The sequence below is a fragment of the Glandiceps talaboti genome, chromosome 7, assembly GCF_964340395.1.
Source record: "Glandiceps talaboti chromosome 7, keGlaTala1.1, whole genome shotgun sequence".
NCBI lineage: Eukaryota > Metazoa > Hemichordata > Enteropneusta > Spengelidae > Glandiceps > Glandiceps talaboti.
In genome coordinates, this window is record NC_135555.1 from 15,925,464 (window position 1) to 15,944,741 (window position 19,278).

Here is a 19,278-nt window from a genome sequence, read left to right on the forward strand (position 1 = left end):
ATTGATATTTCTATTATAATACAATCATTGACTGAGCCTATATCCACTTCAGATCTTTATGAAAAGGTCAGCATTGCCTATATACCTGTACCAGTTGACTATTTTGATAGAAAAACCTGCTGGTACAACAACACATGGTTTCGTTCTCACACAGAGAGAGATTTAGACTGCTCTAATATTTCACTCGATAAAATGTCTTAAAATAGCTTTTGTAGTTCAAGATTGTTATCATATACATTTTTAGTAGCTGCTGATTTAATTTTAGGCATAAATAAAAGATTTACGCTACAAACTTAATAGATATGAACTTGAATGGAAAATATAACATCAAAATTATATACATGTAATGGTACACATGGTTTAGTTTTTTATATATTTATTCATCAAATTCACATTATATTACATTGCCAAAAATATGCTTTGTGGCTAACATCAAAGGCAATTGCATGTTCACTGGCTGTGTGTTTAATAAAATCGCACAGAAACCAATAAGAAACTGCAGCACATTCTACACTGTAAGATAGCAAGACCACAATTGTGCTATATGTACACTTAGCTTGAATGAATAAATAAATAACAAAGAGTGGCAATGGTATTGTAGGACAACTGCATTATGGCTGTTGCTATGAACATGGTCTTGTTGCTAGGGATATTTGCATATATATTTGCAAACTGTAACCAGAGACACAAGCGAGCACCAATGTTTTCATGTCTGCATGGTGTAACATATTCAGTAAGAAACTGTATTCGTTCAATCTTGCTATTGTATGGTGTAGTTTCTTATTGGTTTCTGCATGCTTGTAGCAAACAGAGCCAGTGAACACTAATCTGCACTGCGCTGTAAGAAATTTGATCAATATAGGATGCTTGCTACAATCTTTGATTGTGCCACTACATAACGTTTGTCAATGACTACTGAGCAGATACAACTGTGTAGCTGCCACCACTGATGTAAAATAATGTCCATCAGTCTAACAACCATTTTTAATATTCAAACACACCTAACCCTAATAATAGATTCTTTACATAATTCCCTAATATCTAACGACGCCTTTTCTATCTTTCAGTTGTGTTCTCTTTGTAATGACTTTTAGATCTTTCCTTGCGTATATTTAACCATTTATAAGAACTTGCAGTGTGTCGTTCTATTCCATAACATTTAGATATACAGTCAGGTAATGACCTGCTATATATCTTGCCTTTATCCTATGAGGAAGAATATTGATTTGTCAGGATTGAGTTTATTTATCAGGACTGTTCTACTCATTACTTTTGCTTTAATAATACATGTTTTGAGGTTTGAAATAGAAGAAATTATATATGGCATGCACGTTAACATTAGCCCCAAATCTAAATTCTTACAAACAAACTATACCTTCAATTAAAAACAAAACAAAACAAAACAAAAAAAAAAACCTGGCATATACATGTACACTGTCCTTTTGTATACAGGGAAGGAAATAACGTGAAATGCCCTGAAGGTTCCCATCTCAGATTTTGTAAATACAGTGAACCACTTAAGTTAGTAATAATTATATTACTAGATAGGGGGCCTTACAGTGTCCTTACTCTTCACCTGAGTAAACCCTATCTTGATTAAATTTCAAGATTGACCAAAAATGTGAAACCCATAACGCTGCATATCAGAACTAATTTCAATGTTTTAATATTTTCAGTTTTGTGTACATAATCAAATTTACTTGATAACTGAAACCCTGCAATAAATATGATGTACTATTAATAAAAGCAAAAAACCACAAAATATTACTGTATTTCTGTCTTTTGAATACATATTTACTTGGAGTACATCTTACTGATAATTAATTATTAATAATTTTAGTAATTCTCAACATATTTATGACTTATTTTTTTCACTGCTGTTTGATTTTACACATCTATAAATATTCTTCTTCATTCTTACCTATTAAAAAATAATTAAAAATTACTTTCTAATTCCATAAACATTAGTAATTAGTTTAATCACAGGAGTTTATTAAGTAGTGATGAATTTGGGCGAATATTGATTTTTACTTCAACTACAATCAAATTAATTCTCATTAAATGATTAATACTTGTTCAAAATTGGTGGAAATTAATTACCAATTTGTGACATTTTTCTAAACAATGGGTGATTAATCAAATGCCTTGGTAATTTTTTTTGTTAAACGTTGAATTATGATTTCTTCACCGGAACCAAACTTTTGTGCTTTTCTTTGAAAAATAATTGCAACAAAACTCTAATTTGCATAACATCTGTGAGTTTCTTCATTGTCTTAGTGAATTAACAAACGATATTTACAATGGAAGCGAAAATTGCATTGTTATGTACATTGTATTGTGTGAGCACTGAAAAGTTAGACTACTGACATACCACAAAAATGTCTGAGAGAAATACAATCAGCGTCACTTTTAATCAACTTTTGCTCTTGTTTCGATGTTTGTCAGAAACTTACATCAAACGTGTCACTTTGTCGTTTCCTGAAAACCTGAGAAAAACTTATATTTTCCGCACGTTTTGTTGTTCATTAGATTCACGGGTACCCACGAGTTATTCCATTATTGCCCTTTTCAAGACGTCACGTTTATTATCTTATTGTTTGTACAATACACGTGTCATTTCACTATTAGTATTAATACAGAACATTTTTCACACAGCTGTAAAATGAACCGGCGTCAGCACTTTTACAGAATTACATTTCAATATAAAAATGTGTACACACATAATATTTTGGCAATCACCCGTACGATATCTAGATAAGAGTTTTTAAACCATGAATATATTATTAGTTCTCGATGATCATATCGTAGATGACGACAGTCGGAAATAATTCCCGTAATTAAAGTGGGCCTACCTGATCGTGTATCGAAAGCTACTACGAAGATCGCCACGATATGATCATCCTCTGTTAGATCGCATACCGAGTTACTGGCACTGATGTTTATCGTATCGTCGCCGTCATTTTGACGCACAATGCCAACCGGAACTGCAAGTCCTGATTCCCGCATATACAGTTCTTTGATTTTCTCATGGGGGTCATAGTATTCATTTTGAGGTTCCTCCTCTATATTGACTAAAAGCGGTGCTTTATCGCTGCCGTCCGCCATTTTCACAGTCGTCGAATATTTATTCGGATACCGAAGTGGTTGAGTACGCTTGAGCCGTGACCTTTGCCACTGTTTGGAGGTGGAGGGCGCGCTTCCTTGAATGGGACAGGGAGCAAACGCATGGAGCAAACGCAACGCGAAGTGAACGACTGATGCAATGGCCACTTCCGGGTTAGACTTTCAGCCTCAAATTCACTGGGGGTTAGACCCAGTGTACAATTCATATGCAAAACTGTATATCAAGGATCTCTTGGAGATGCCGGAGTACCCTAACCACCAGGGTACTTTTGCTTACAAGAACCATCCAATCTGGAAGGTGGATGTTGTGGGGCTGGTTGTTCGGGTGATGGAGAGAGCTTCTCTCTTTCACTATGGTTTAGATGACGGTACAGGTGTCATAGATTGTTGCTGTTGGAAACCAAAAGAGGAGAGTGTACAGGATGAGCTGGAAGCACACTTGAGGGGAGGAGGATCAAGAACTGAGTCAACAAGTTTTTTAAAAGAGCTAGAAGATGCAGCAAGAGAAAGCCAAGTGAAACAATTGCAAGCATATCAATTAGGAGACTTGGTCCATGTGCGAGGTAGACTGAAGGTGTTCAGAGGAAAGCGGGAAATCAGCGCATCATACTATGCAAAAATTGAAGACCCAACCTGTAGTGTGGAAATCGCCAGAATGTGTGAACTGCCAAAGATTTACAAGTTCATCTATGATAAACCTTTCACACTCCCTGCTAAGTTAGCAGAAGAAATTGATGCCATCAAAGAAGAGCAGATAACGGGCGTGAAAACTGAAACCAGAATTGTCCAAGAACTAGTGGTAAAAGTACAGGAAATGTTGAGAAACAAAAACATCAACAATTTTGAACTACAAGATTTGCAGACAGTTTCTGAACTAATGGCAGTCGCCCAACAACCATGTAAAGAATACTTGCAAGATGGACAGCCTTCCACGGATAGAGTGTCAGCAAAACAAATCCGCTGCATATTCAAGAAAGTAGTGAACACTTTAGAGGAAAATGGAGTGGTTTTTAGGAAAGACACTCCTGGACTAGTATTTGAAGTGATTGAAGATGCTGAGACTTTAGAGAAAACAGTTCTTTCAATTTTGAGGAGAGATAGCAAGACACCCAAGTATGAAGAGAAAGGTTGCCATTATATGCATGTAATAGACTGTCTACATAATACAGAGATGTACAGAAAAGTAAATAGTGGAGTGGTACTACAAGTGTTGGAGAAACTGGAAAGCCAAAGTGATATTGTCAGTACTACAAGAAGACATTACATTACCTTCTGAGTGAATGTTATATTTTTGCAGTCATTTTTAAGTTTGTCCGTTCACAGACCAGGGTGATCTCTGCAAAAGCAGTCTCAATAAAAACTGAGGCATTGGATAAAAGCAGTCTTGTTGACATAGTCCTCTTCTGTAAACAGACTAAAGTAAATAATAACCATTTTTTTCACTCAGAGTTTTAAAAATTTGTAAGTTAAAGTTACTTTCAAAGTTTCAAAATATGAGTCAAATTAGCATTCAAGTTACATCGTTGCAAACCACGGCCTCTTTTAAGACACCGCCCAAAACACGTCGTTATTTCGCAGTATGGTGGAAGAAATAACAGCTCTAGTTTGCGAGAATGTCAAGTTCCAGTTTTTATGTAAATTATGGTTGTTAATGTATTTTTTTATTACATTTTTTACCAACATTTTTTTATTCAGCTGGAAAATACTTCTGACATGGGTTTTGTTACTTCTCATCTTCAACTGTGACAAGGCCCCTTAGGTCACTCCTATTTTCCTTGTCTTAACAAAGAACAAAAAAAAATACCTTTGAATAATATCAGATAGGGAGTCATGTGGGTAAATGCAAAACAAAATGTTGTGTGTTGGAATGTGTATCTATAATTGACATAGTTAGCAGAAACCCAGGTAGAGTGGGGTGGGTGTGTGTGTGTTTTAAACTTGCATAGATTTCCATTGATGGAAAAGCACAGTAATGGAGTTATACAACAAGTACTGGCATTTATGCATCTTTATTTAATAACATTGTGATAGAACCACTAGTCTAGAGGCTATCTATCTATGGCTTCTAATCTCAAGATCCCTTCCACCATCTAGCTCAATGAGAAATCTTGAACCAAAACTTGTTCATGCAAATGAGTAACCCACCCCCAGCCCCCACCACCATTAGAATGATGTAAAGTGCATAAATATATAACACATGTGCATACTTGGACAGTAAGTTACAGCCCCCCCCCCCCCCCCCAAAAAAAAGGAGAAAGAAATGAACTTGGGCAGAATTCCGTGATTGCTTAACAAGACATGATGTTAATGACCGTGTGGTTGGCTTCATTTGAATTTAAAATTTCATCTCAGCACCTCACTGAACTAGACATGAGAAAAGATTTGAAGCCACAGATAGCGTCTAGACTATAAAACCACAGGCCTCTTTGCCACAACTCTACAAGACACATAAACTCTTTTTTATGCCTAAGCAAATAAATGAAAAGCTTGGCTTGCGAGAACGAGGTAACAAATAAATCACCAATTCACAAGGCATTTACCAATGTAGTCATTTATTGCTTTGAATATTGATGTGAAAGAATTATTAAAAATATGACGTTTCATGAATCTAAATGAATAAAATACAGTACTTCATACATTTTCATGTAGAATCAGTACTAAATACTTCATATGCCTATGTCTCCAGTAACCTGACAACCTTGTAGCATGAATAAAGATGTACTAAGCTATATTTCAGTGTTTAGCAAGAAAAAGCATTTGACCCCCGAAGGTGGGTTACTTTGCATAGTGTCTAGTGAATGTTCTACCACAGATGCAGATTTACACACGTTAATTGAATCTGTGTTTCTATGACCACACTATTTACAAGTAGTGTTCTAGACTACACAAAATGTCTCCCTCCTGAAGACAAAAGTATTGTTCTAGACTACACAAAATGTCTCCCTCCTGAAGACAAAAGTATTGATATTTTTTAACTATGATGGCGCCCTCTTGAGCCTGGGAACAGTTTTGATCACACTTTACTTCTACTCTGCGTGTTTTGAAATGTGATTTTGATTTTAACAAATGGGCAATTAGAATTGACAAGCGGCTTCCAAACTCGTTCACTAAAACTTACTCCAAACCCTTGTTCCTGGCATTGTATTTTAGTATTTCATTATACCATCCAAACACTTGTAAGTCCTACTTTTCTACTAAAAATTGCCTGTATAAAACTTCATCATCGTGTGATTGAAATTTTGGTACAAAGTTGGCCTTGACAATCTCACTAAATCCTTCACCAAGGTTAGGTTCTTCAAATTTCTTTCTATAGGAATACAACACCATGTCGTTGATGCTGTGGTCTTTGTTAACTTCAGAAATGTCTCGGAACTGTGGGGGCAGAAAAAAAATTGAAAAGTGAATTGTGTTGATTTCAAACCGGTAATAGTCAATGTCCCCTGACCCTGTCTACATAACTCAATGTGTCAGTTACATGAAAGAAAGGTGTTTGCTTGAAATGTTAACTGTATTAAAATATGACTAAGCTTGTTGATAGATACCCCAACACTGTCCAAGCCAGTTGTTCAGAGTCACTCACCATAGTGGACACTCAGATACAATAGAAGCCATTAAACTTGAAATAGAACATCATCTATCTCAACAAATATATGACTAAGTTGCTACATATTTATCATTATGCTTGAGAAATGTTACATTTTAATCCTTTTTAGGGTGTGTAAAGACCTAAAGATAGCTCATGCCAAAAAATGTGGCAATGTCTAAGATTTTTGTCGAGGAAACTTTATGCTTCAGGTTTATACTGGCTTGAAGTGTGTGACAGAAATTAAAAACTTACCTTTTCATTATGTCTGGCTTGTTCTAATGTTGCAGTAAATAAAAAACATCTACACTGTACTCCAGCTTCCTTGGCACAGTCTATATACCTGTCAGGAAGGAATTGTGATCAAGAGATGACTATAAAATAGATAGATAATAGATAGATAGATCATAAAATGAGAGAGTGCAACAAATAAAAATGACACACTGGTGTTCTCGAAATAACACCTTTCAATGTTACACTTATCAAATTCTGTTTTTAATTTCAGACTTTTATAATAGTGCATGAGCACTTTATTCATATAACTGCTTTATTCTGTGATGCCAATAAAATCACAGTGCCAAATGCTTTTGACTTTCTCTGCATTTCTTCTGAAATGTTAGCAAATGTCAAATGCCCTTTTTCGGTAGCCATATCAAATTCCTTGGCAACAAAAGTGTTGTTTGGTACAAAGCATCAAGTGAAAAGTCACACCAGCGTTTTTGAAATAACACCTTTTAATAATAAAGCGAATTTATATAATGTGCCTGTTCTCTGAAGAGCTCCAGCCACAGACACAGACACAGAACTACTAACAAAATGAGAGGATACAGAGAAAGAATTTGAAAACACAGAAGGATGTAGAGAGAAGTGTATAAGTGAGTGAGAGTTAAGATTGAAATAGGTAAGTTTTAAGGGTAGAGTGGAAGGAAGACTTAGAGTGAGAGTGATGAAGATTGTGGGGAAGACTGTTCCAAATTGAAGGAGCAGTGCAAGAAAAGAAACACTCGCCAAGCATCTGGTTAAATGAATATTAATCCCATAAGTACCTTGGTTTTGAGAAAACTTGTATCACTTTATCCAAGAAATACGGTATAAGGCTTTTACAGGTTTAATACTAATGAAAGTTAACACCTGACCAGCAAACCCTTGAAAACGGTTAGAACCTCCAAAATTACTTACCTTTTCCTTGATTCTTCATCTGGATTAGTGTTGTCAATGACAACACTTTTGCCCTGACTTAGTGCTGCCTTACTGGCTGATACACATTTCTGCCATGTTTTCATTGTATCCTATGAAGAACAGAACAACAACAATTAAAAGATAAGTGCAGGATAGACTCTAGGGGGAACCATTTCCCTCAAAATAAAAATAAAAAATCTTGTTCCAGGTCCTTTTGAAATAAAAGAAATTTGGGGTTCACTATTTTGTTTTCCAAAAATTTTATTAGGACTAAAAAAATTCCTTGGTTCTAGTTACCCAACCCCCACCTAGTTTTTCATTGCCGACCCTAATTTTACGTATTTGAAAATAAAATTTCGAAAATTGTGGAGTCTCACGAGAAATAATGGTTGCGGAAACTAAAATCAATTTAAAAAGATAATATAAAACTGTTCTTCCAATCTGTAATGGCTGTACATCTGATGAGAAGAAACCAGTGACACAGACTATATGGAAAACAACGGAAAACATAACTACCTGAACTAGACAAAATCAACAAAATCTACCTACCCAACCTATTTTAAAATTGAGCGTAATTGGAACCACACAATTGTTTAAATCTTTAATATTTAGTTAGACAATCAAAAACACAAAGGTCACAGTAAGGGTTAAACCAGCGATGTACAGATTACAAACTAATTACTTTAGCCATTAATTTGAAATTATATGACTGTACTTAACTTTTCATTAGTGGTAACTCGTTGTGAAGTACAGGGATCTAAGAATTTGATCCAATGAAAAGTAGATCTTACAATGTTACTATACTTACTCTGTTGACATGCACATATCCTTTAGGCAACAGGTATAACTGGGCAAAGGTCGATTTCCCACCTAAAATCAACAATATACTTGCTTTATCATTATGGAGAGGGGGAGGGGAATAAGTTACATAATTAGGGGAGGGTTATCTCCAGACTATACCCAGCATTTACCAATAAAAATGATTGAATAAATCAATTATATGTATTTGTTTTCTTGCAATTCCATAAAGACAATGTTTTGTGGTGACTTAGTCAATACATATTTTCATAATTAATAAATGAATGGTGGCTGTTTCATTCCAAATTGAATAGCAAAGGGGTTAAGTTTCACCTGAGAAAAGAATTTAATAACCATAACTAAAAATAAAATAGATATAACAAATCTATCGATACAATACATCTCAGAACCAGAAAGTGCATTGTGTTATTTGAAGGTGAAAGGAGAAGTACTTACAAGCTGGGTAACCCACCATTATTATCACCTAGGGAACAATGACAGAAATGTGTCAATGATTTTGACCTATATCATCACGGTGGACTGTTTGTATGTCTGTTTATTGAACTATGGTTAACAATATCTTTGTCTTCTGTTTTTCAGTCTTAAAAATCACAGAAGCTGTATTTTGCTTAGAGCATAGACTTACATTAGTTGATGAAAAGAATAAGGCATGTATACTGTGGTATTGACTAGAGATCAATTTCTGCAGACTAAAAGTGAGACATATTGATGAGGATTTGGCATTTATTTTGGATTTTTAATTTATAAAATTTTATCATGACATCCAAAATCAATGTGAAACAACATAGACTACATCTGTGTTTGTAACTCAATAAATTGTACAATCATAATAAATGTCCAAATTGTATGTACAATACAAAACTTTTTACACATTTTTTATCATTTTGCAATTTATTGAAATACAAACACAGACTTAGTCAATGTTGTCTCATAAGTGATTTTCAAGTAGGAAGCCATGATAAAATTATATTATTAAGAATCCAAAATAAATACCAAAGCCTCATCCATATGGAGACTTTAATCTATTTATACACAATATTCTAACGTGTTTTAATATGACAATAAAATATGTTTACATAAGAGCAGATAACACCTCTGCATTGTGATGTACTGATATATTTACTTCATAGTAAGTTAGAAAATACTTGTGACACATCACCCTACATGTCATCCCATTTCATATTTATGACTCAATGTGACGTGACAGCGATCTTGTATTTTCCACACTGAACAAATAAAATCCTGGGGAGAGAAAATCTTATTTATTTCAAACAAACAAACAAACTTATCCTTACCTCCTGTACATCTGAAGTAACATTGGCTGACTTTGGAACTAGTAATGGGGTGTTCTTGTCAATGCTTCTCTGTAAAGACAGAAAGGAGAGTGATGGACTTATGGATGATGCAATATTGCAATCCTAGTTTATGCAAAGTACTGTCTATGCAACAACATTAAAACTGAACTAACAATCATTTTTTTTTCCATTTGAAAACACCCCTCATTGAGAGAAAACACCACACATTAACAGCCTGGGCACTTATTCATGAGTCTGTCATAATTACGTGAGTGTAACTACAACATTGTTTCACTAATTTTTAAAAGTGATAAATCAATCAAGGTTTACCAGACACGACATTTTCAATTCCAGAAATAGTTGGTGTTATTCCAGACAATCAACACAATAAAACACTAATTTCCAAATAAAAACATGTCTGTGAGTGTTACATTGTAACATTCTGTCTGTACCAAATAAACCATGTCTGTGAGTGTTACATTGTAACATTCTGTCTGTACCAAATAAACCATGTCTGTGAGTGTTACATTGTAACATTCTGTCTGTACCAAATAAACCATGTCTGTGCGTGTTACATTGTAACATTCTGTCTGTACAAATAAACCATATCTGTGAGTGTTACATTGTAACAATGTCTGTACCAAATAAACCATGTCTGTGAGTGTTACATTGTAACAATGTCTGTACCAAATAAACCATGTCTGTGAGTGTTACATTGTAACATTCTGTCTGTACCAAATAAACCATGTCTGTGAGTGTTACATTGTAACATTCTGTCTGTACCAAATAAACCATGTCTGTGAGTGTTACATTGTAACATTCTGTCTGTACCAAATAAACCATGTCTGTGAGTGTTACATTGTAACATTCAGTCTGTACCTAATATAACTATCATTGATACGCTACACATTATTCAATAACACCTCCTCTGAGAGACAGTCAAAGGAAAACAATAACTATGGGTTCAATTGCAATGATGATGTGCATAAAACTATGACCTTGGTTGTATAACCCACTTACCAAGGTACTAGTACCACGATATTGCTATTTACCGCCCTCTTGAGTTCACTGACTGTCTTGAGTAACATATACAAACTTAGATTTAGCTCATACACACAAAAATGAACATTTCATAATAGTCACATTATTCCAAACTTGAAAGTTCTTACTGTAAATCAGTGTATAACATCATTGATTTCCTACTCACAGGATCAAACTTTGGCATTTCAAATGGAGCTGTCTTACTTCTCAGGAAATATTCTTCTGGTGTGTAGAATGTAACACCTATATTCATGGAAAACTGAAAATTATAAATGAAAAATATGATGGTAAATTGTGTTAAGACATCAAATTTGCATTAATCGGCAGTGATTTGAACATCACAGTTAACATTTCAATTAATTGCAAAATAAACGATCAAAATTAAACATATCACTGTATGATCAGGTCATGATAATAGTGTGCAAAAAAAATTAGTAATCAGTAAAGAGTTCATATTAACTTACCAGTCTGTCACTCAGGCTGAAGTCTTTCTTCTTTCCTGGAGCCCAATTTACAGGTCTTCCAGCAGCATCTAATACAATGTTAACAAATAGCAGACACTTGGGAACAATCGCAACAATGTCGCACAAGCTCAACAAACAAACATCGTTTAGGTCAAAACCCTGTCTAAACAAACATTCGCAAGTGTGACATCAAACGTTCATATATGATGTAAACTATGATGAAAACTGTAGCTGTCACACCACTAGAATGGATATAATGTAAAAACATGATTGTAAACAAATTACAATACTATAAGAAACCCAGCACTATATGTCACATTTGAAGTAAATTTTTATCAACTTATCAACATCTCACAGTAGTAAATATCATTGAAGGAGTGAGCATTTTGTCGAAATTTGGTTAGAAATGCAAAAATGAAGTTCTTCAGCAATTGCAGACCCTCTTTCCTCTCAACGAACTATGTTTGCTTATTGAGTTTGTGTGACATTGTGCGATCGTCCCTTAGTTACATGAATGTTGTCAACCTAAGCCCTCTGATAATCAGAATTGTAAATGTCATATCTAACCAGACATTTCACATATAAAATGAAACAATACTCACGGTGAACATGATTATTTTGTATGTGCCTTGTATATTTTCAGAAGTGACAATTACGTTGTTATATGTTTACAGATTACAGTGTAAATAAAATGTACCATTGTCTTCCATGAAGATGGTTCTATCAATAGAGGGCGCTATCTTCATTCATTCACACTTCAAATTCAATGCATAAGTTTACAATTTTGTGTACAGGCAATGCATGAGCAAACAAAAAAAGTCTTGCTTTTTGGTGCTTACAGACACTTCAGATTATTGTCTTACCTCCAACATACAGGCTGTTACTTTTATCAATGACAATACCATCATTGGCATGATTTTGTAGGTGTTTCCACATACCCAATAATGGTTTGCGATACAGCCCTCCACCAGTTGCAACAAACACCTACAGTATTAAATCATAGAATTTTAGTGAACAGTTAAAAGTTATGGCTTTGCTTTTATTCCCAACTCGTACATTTAACATGATGTCATCAAAGAAAAACATTTGATTGTTCCCTGCAAATGAACTGCTGAGTGTGGTATAAACAGTTATGATGAAGTGCTGGGTCAAGATAACTCATATACTAAGAAACATTAACTACTGATTACTGAAGAATAAATGGAGCTGATTACAGTATTCTTAATGAGGGGTTTTAATAGGAGTCAGCACCCACCTATTAATAATTTGAATTCGCTTTGATGGTTTGCATCCTGATACTTTTGGTCATGCACTCGGCTTTATCATTACCGATATTGTCCCTATTCAAGTCTCTCTTCTAGTTGTTACATTTGTATTGTTACTTATCTCAGTTATCATTCTGTGTACCCCACAATAGCTAGTGCTCATACTGTAGATGTTTATATGGCTTTCTCTTCAATAACATAAAAGGATAAAATGGGGTAAACTTCATCTGATGTATGGTATGGTATATATGCATGTTCACGCAAAGTACACGAGACAAGAAATCGGTGTGGCCAGAGATAAAAATAAAATTAATAGACGTGGGCTCACAACTATTCATGTCAGTGGCTAATTTGAACACTTAGCAAGTTAATTTGAATATTGTTGTTTCTCCTCACCTGTACTGGTATGCCAAGTTTAGCTATTATGTTTGTAGCTTTAGATTTGAATTCACCGACGGCCAACTTGCCCCTTTCTATACCAAGCTACAACGAAAAATACAAATACTCACATGTTATCACAAACTACTCACATGACTAAACTTATATGCCAAATGGTAGAATATTTTATGCTTTGACATTATTTCCCAATATTTTTCTCCATTCAGCCAAGGAAAAAACAAGGGGCTTTAGGTTACAAGTATTTTCCATATTTCTTGTTCAACTTGGTTTGTGCATGGTATAATATGTTTAATTTGTTTTCAAGAATGCAAACCCTGGCAAAAAAGTAGATATTCCTGATGAATGTTGATTTAAGATTACATGAAATGATAACATTACGCTGCAGCAACAAATGAGCACCACAGATATTGTTTGTATTCAAGCTTCTTTGAATATCAGATCGTGACAAGCAATCATATTTATGTTGAACTGAGTGACATGGTGTAGATTTAATAGTGTTGTAATATTGAGTGTATTGATTGTACTGTACCTACCTGGTTGGTGAAGAAAACAATCTGTAAATAACAAGAGAATATCATGATGACACTGTTATATGTTGATATCAAACCATAATCTGATTACACATTTAAATGTGTACATGTATGCAACGACAAATTATACCAAAGTATTCAAACATATGCATACTTCAATGTAAGCAATAAATATATGTATGTATGTATGTATGTATGTATGTATGTATGTATGTATGTATGATGTATGTATGTATGTATGTACATACGTACGTACGTACGTACGTACGTACGTATGTACGTATATTATATACGTAGGTAGGTATGTAGGCAGGTATGTACAACTTGTTTCATAATATGGATGTGATATTTTGACTGTGTGTCAGTATAACTGTACAATTTACATACAGTAAGATATCATGACATCATCAATATGAGCGTACAGATATTATGACATTATGAGTGCATATACAAATTACATCATCAATATGTATGTATGTATGTATGTATGTATGTATGTATGTATGTATACAGATACCATGACATCAATAACCAGATCAAATCATCAATATATGCATACAGATATTATGACATCAATAAATGCATACAGATATCAAGACATCATCAACAAATGTGCAGACATGTGACATCAATGAATGCGCATATAAGTATCATTATATAATGAATAAATGTGCAGATATATTATGACATCATCAGAAAATGTGCACACAGATATCATAACATCATTATGTATCCATACATTATCAAAGAGACGACAGGAAGAAAGCAAAGTCTTACTTTATATCCTTCAGAATAAAGCTTCTTTAGTTTCCCTGGAATTTCAGAGTAATTGATCCTGGAAATGTAAAACATTCCAGATTTAAATATTGAGTGCAAAATAGTGGATTGAAGTCTGTGAATACTATATTTTGGCTATCAGGACCTTTAGTAAATATATCATTAAAATAAAGCATCAGTTTGCATCCTATATTAAATTTCATGAAATCTGGAATAAAACTTGTATTTTGAAAATTAAAAACAAATTGCCATCACTCAAACGTCCAGGGTCTATAGTTAGATCACTCACGGCTGAAGGAAAAAGATCAAATTTTTAATATCTGACATATATTAAATTTTCAGATTTATGAAAATTTAAGACTGTAAAATATGTCGCCAGGGTTATTCTTAGCATTCCTTCTCCTTCCCATCTATGCGAAGGGATGAGAAGAGTGTCGCTGTCCACAACAACTGATCTTACAGTCTATGGAAATTAGTGCCTAATGTGAAATCTTGTTAAATGTTACAACCCACCTCCAGTCATCAGTACTCCTGGCAAACACTTTTCCTGACTTGGTTGTGATGATCGTACCATCAATATCAAAACCTGCTATCTGAAAATATACAAAACAGATGAACAAATTTTAAGTCAAATGAAACAAAGTAAAATGTCTGATACAAACAAGCTTACAAAATAATCAACACATAAAGAGACACAGCATGTATTTTCACATTGGGATTTTCATAGCAAGTAACAAATGTAGTGAAATAACCAACTTTTTTTTGAAGGCAAAGTTACTTATTCTTTTAGTCATTAGAAATTGAGTGCGAAGAGGTTTAGAACACACTGTACATAATATTATGGTTACAAAATGTACAGCATAGTTTTTAATTTCCTATGCAGACAATAATGTTATACTGAATTGAATTAAACTGAATCGAATCAAAAGAGAGAAATTCCAGATTAAGGGAAATGAGAGCTACGAATTTGAAGATGGATGCCAGTCATTTTTGAAGCTGTCAACAAAATGTGTCTAAAACATCACTGTGTTCCTACAAATTTACATCAACTCCAATAAAATAAGCAAACTGATTTGAACAATTTGGCTGGGAATGTTGTCATCATTCTTTTTTACTTGTAATTCTTCACTTTTGCTTTGTGTACATTCTTTTATTCTTTTAGAACTTTTACTGTTAAATTAAATTTGAATAAAATTTCTTGAAATAGCCGACTGAGATGAAAATCTGCCAAAATATTTCCATCCATTTACTGCTCACCAAGTTTTAACACGAAACACTAGGAAATTACCACATTATCTTGCATATATTTACCCTGTTACTGGCTTGCACTCCTTTCTGAGTGAATAAAAGTAATTTTCCATGTTTTTCCCAGCTTGAATCCGTGGCTGGCTTCCCTCTTTTCAAATCTTTACTTTCCTTGGAGCTTCCAGCACTACTATCCATCACATCTGGAATACTAGTTCCTTCCACTTTCATCTTTTTAGATTTAACACACTTATCTTCATCTTCATCATCACTGTTCGATATTGTTCTTTTACGACTCTCTTTACTTTCATCTCTTGCTGACAAAGTTTTTGCAGTCTCTCTGTCACTGGTCTGTGGTTTGCCAAAGTAATCCTTTATGTTTCGTTTTGACCCTGAATTTTCTCTTCTGTCGTCAGAATCCACATCGCTACTTTTATCTGAAGATTTAGTCGACGTCTTCTTTGGGGACACATACCTACTTTCCGTGTCATCGTATTTACCGAGTTCAGAACTAAAGTACACTTTGTGTTTGTATTGCCCTTCTAAGAAATAGATGATGTCTCCATGTTGTAAAGATGATGTGGAATTCTTCTCCAGCGCCAAGTCTTCAAGAAATGCTGGATGAACACCAAGCTAGTAAAATATGAAATGTAGATACAATGCATTACTGTACAGAAACCACTACAAATCATTTATACATGTGCTTGTCTGGAATGTTGTGACAGGATGTAAATCAAAGCCCTATAACAAACACATTTTCATCAGACTTGCCATAGTTCAAGTCGATGTGATCTGTAATGTTTAATACTTTATTTTCAAGGATCTCTTTGTTTTGTTTTGTTTACCTTTTTCAGATATATGTTTTTTAATTCTTTTCTTCGTGCAGTACTTTTTGTTTTTATTTCATTGTTTTCTTCTGTGAAGTGCTTATGAGAACTGTCATGGATCTATGGCGCTAATAAATGTTGTATCATTATTATCATTAATATTATTATTATTATTATTATAAACAGCCAAAGGCTCAATCTGATTAGAATCTGATGTAGGAATAGGCTAGACTTCTTTATTTACCTCTGTTTCTTTTATATATTGTCATTTGTTTTGAATTTTGTTGTTCACGGACAGGATGTGATAAGCACTTGTCGTCCAAGAAGTCCAGTGAGGGGGCTATCCCTCATGGGTTCAAATACTTTCATTTGTTTTTTATGTTGTTGTTCTGAAAGTGAGATCGCTTCTTACATTTGTAGATGATCACTCTCACAAAAACATCAAAAAACAAACGACAGTACATCAAGGAAATAAAGGCAGACAAAGTAAATCTAGTCGTATTCTACTGGAGATTTTAATCAGACTGTACTATACTGAGGCTAAAGAACATCCAAATACAAAATTTGAACTCTACAGAGTTTTCAAACTTCACTGGAAGTTGTGGTACATAAATTGACCCATTTATAAACTTGTTTAGGGAAACAGCGGATGCAGTCTTTAATTTATGAATCATATATATTACATACCTGTTTTACCCTCACTGTCTTTTTGGTATGATTAGCAAGAAGTTCCACTGAAATAAGAACAGGAAAATGTATACAAGTGAAGTGCAATGTATAATTTCTGATGACAAAACAATTGAAGAATGATATTTCAATTAGAAAGTGAATCAGATATATATTTCTAACCATATAGCTGGTTTCTTCTAAGAATATGCACGAATAGGATTCAATATTGAATGTCAATGGTCTTTAGATAGAACATTTTAAAGGCCCGCTTTGTATTAGGATTAAAATTTAAGTGTGAAAAACAGTTACTTGGTAGAGATATAGAAAAAAGTAGTCTGTAAGGTACGCCGTGATGGAGCCATAACACATTGGTCAACCCCTCCCAGTGAGAGGAGGCCGGTGAGGGAGGAACTGCACGAGACGACGTATCTCAGACTATTGAAAATGTCGGTTCAGAACAAAATGAACCTATGTAATTCTTATGAAGATAACACTAATGCGATGATGACCCGGGATTGAAACAGCCCTTTATTTGTTCTTTAATGGTCTGAGGTTCATTATCATAGTCAACATGTTACAGTGTGTCAATGATACATGATGTATGTGCAATAACTGAGCAAAATTCCCTAGTAATACACCCATGGTGCAATGCAGTTACTCATCGAAGTCACCTTGTTGTGTACGTACCGTGTTGTCTTGAGCACTTCTTATCAGAAATTTTCGTCAAAGGTCCACGACCTAGGGCGATAGGTTCCAAATGGGGTAGCTCGATCGGTTCGTGCGTCCCATCACAACAAACCAGAAAGCAGCCATCTCCAGGTAACTTCACAGCTGAAGAGGTCATCACGTCCCACTTTCTCTGAAGCCTCGCAGATCTCTTCAATGTTTGAAGTTTGTGAAAGTCACAAATGCCCCTAATAGCGCTGTACTCCTTCTCACACTTGAACTGATAAAGTTTGCCGAAATTCGTTGGCTGATCCAAGCCTAGAAACACAGCTGATGTATCATGTCGACGTACGTCGTCGCAGGGTCGTCGGCCATGTTGTTTGCATACACGAGCGCTTTTTGAAAATGGTGCTTTTTGCGCAGGTCCTAAACAATGATCCAATCACCAGACAGCACGATGTTCGGATATACACGGAACATCCTGTTTAAAGCATTTACTATACACAACTTTCATTCATATTGGGGAATGTGAGAAAATTATAGTGAGGGAACGAAACCGATACTATTGCATGACAGTACTTGAAAAAAATCACAATTAACTAAAGCGGCAACTTTGTGGGGTCCCTCTCTATTGTCTATGATAAAAATGACTACATCGTCGGAAACAACGTTTAATATGTTTGTTGAGAATGTGACAACTTTGGCGTGAAATACTATAAATTATTATCTTTCAAATGAGGCTATAGTACACAACATGGAGAATTGCCCTCACTTTTGGTCCAACGAACAGACTGGGCGAGCTGCTCAAGCGCTCCTGAACAGCGCTCCCAGTGTCCAAATTAGACAACCGTTTGTTTGTTAATGTGGCATGGGGAGCGGTCGGTCACATCATAGGCCCTCCACTAACGTTGGTGGAGGGTCTATGGTCACATCCAAGTATGAGAAGCCAAATAATTCGATGAGTGGTATATGACCCGGCCAGTGAGTGGTTAGAGACAACGATATAACCAAATATATGAACTATAGCCTTCATACGAAGACTTACGTTAGAGATTTCCCATGATGAAACCCTAAACGACGACAATGCCTTGTATGAGAGATGAATATTCCGACGGAGTCACACGCCTGTCTTGGGGAAACTTTTCGTACAGATTGGAAGCATTTTGGACACATGACATGGTAGATCTTTATAATTAACCCAAATGTTGTCAACCTATATGCTAAATTGATTAAGTTTAGAGTAACTCGCGCGATCGTCTTGACTCGAACAAGAAACCAACTGAAACGACACATTTCTAAATTATTATACCCATCTACAACTCTCTTGGTGCAGAATTTTGCTATTTATGTGTTCCCACCCTCTAGTGATATGTATTATGATTCTTTCGCTTTTAGT

At 34.8% G+C, this 19,278-nt stretch overlaps 3 protein-coding genes across 3 annotated transcripts in view; 1 reads left to right on the forward strand and 2 right to left on the reverse strand.

Annotated features, from left to right (window-relative positions):
- Positions 1 to 3,105, reverse strand: part of LOC144438182 (DENN domain-containing protein 11-like) — a 48,967-nt gene extending 45,862 nt beyond the window's left edge. The window contains exon 1 of the mRNA XM_078127216.1: positions 2,853 to 3,105. Coding sequence (XP_077983342.1) covers positions 2,853 to 3,105 — 253 coding nt within the window. The remainder of the gene's footprint in view (positions 1 to 2,852) is intronic.
- Positions 3,106 to 3,262: 157 nt separating this feature from the next.
- On the forward strand, positions 3,263 to 4,492 carry LOC144438013 (CST complex subunit STN1-like). Its single transcript, XM_078127045.1, has one exon. It carries the CDS (start codon positions 3,263 to 3,265, stop codon positions 4,397 to 4,399), a length of 1,137 nt encoding a protein of 378 aa, XP_077983171.1. The 3' UTR covers positions 4,400 to 4,492.
- Positions 4,493 to 6,195: 1,703 nt separating this feature from the next.
- Positions 6,196 to 18,069, reverse strand: LOC144437717 (bifunctional polynucleotide phosphatase/kinase-like). The gene is made up of 16 exons (XM_078126724.1): positions 17,904 to 18,069; positions 17,235 to 17,281; positions 15,787 to 16,353; positions 14,989 to 15,068; positions 14,476 to 14,533; positions 13,702 to 13,722; positions 13,166 to 13,252; positions 12,368 to 12,488; positions 11,505 to 11,572; positions 11,207 to 11,299; positions 10,000 to 10,068; positions 9,140 to 9,167; positions 8,694 to 8,755; positions 7,886 to 7,995; positions 6,962 to 7,049; positions 6,196 to 6,495 (listed from the first exon to the last, which is right to left on the reverse strand). The coding sequence occupies exons 1-16, from the start codon at positions 18,058 to 18,060 to the stop codon at positions 6,307 to 6,309; spliced, it is 1,845 nt and encodes a 614-aa protein (XP_077982850.1). The 5' UTR covers positions 18,061 to 18,069; the 3' UTR covers positions 6,196 to 6,306.
- Positions 18,070 to 19,278: the final 1,209 nt, after the last annotated feature.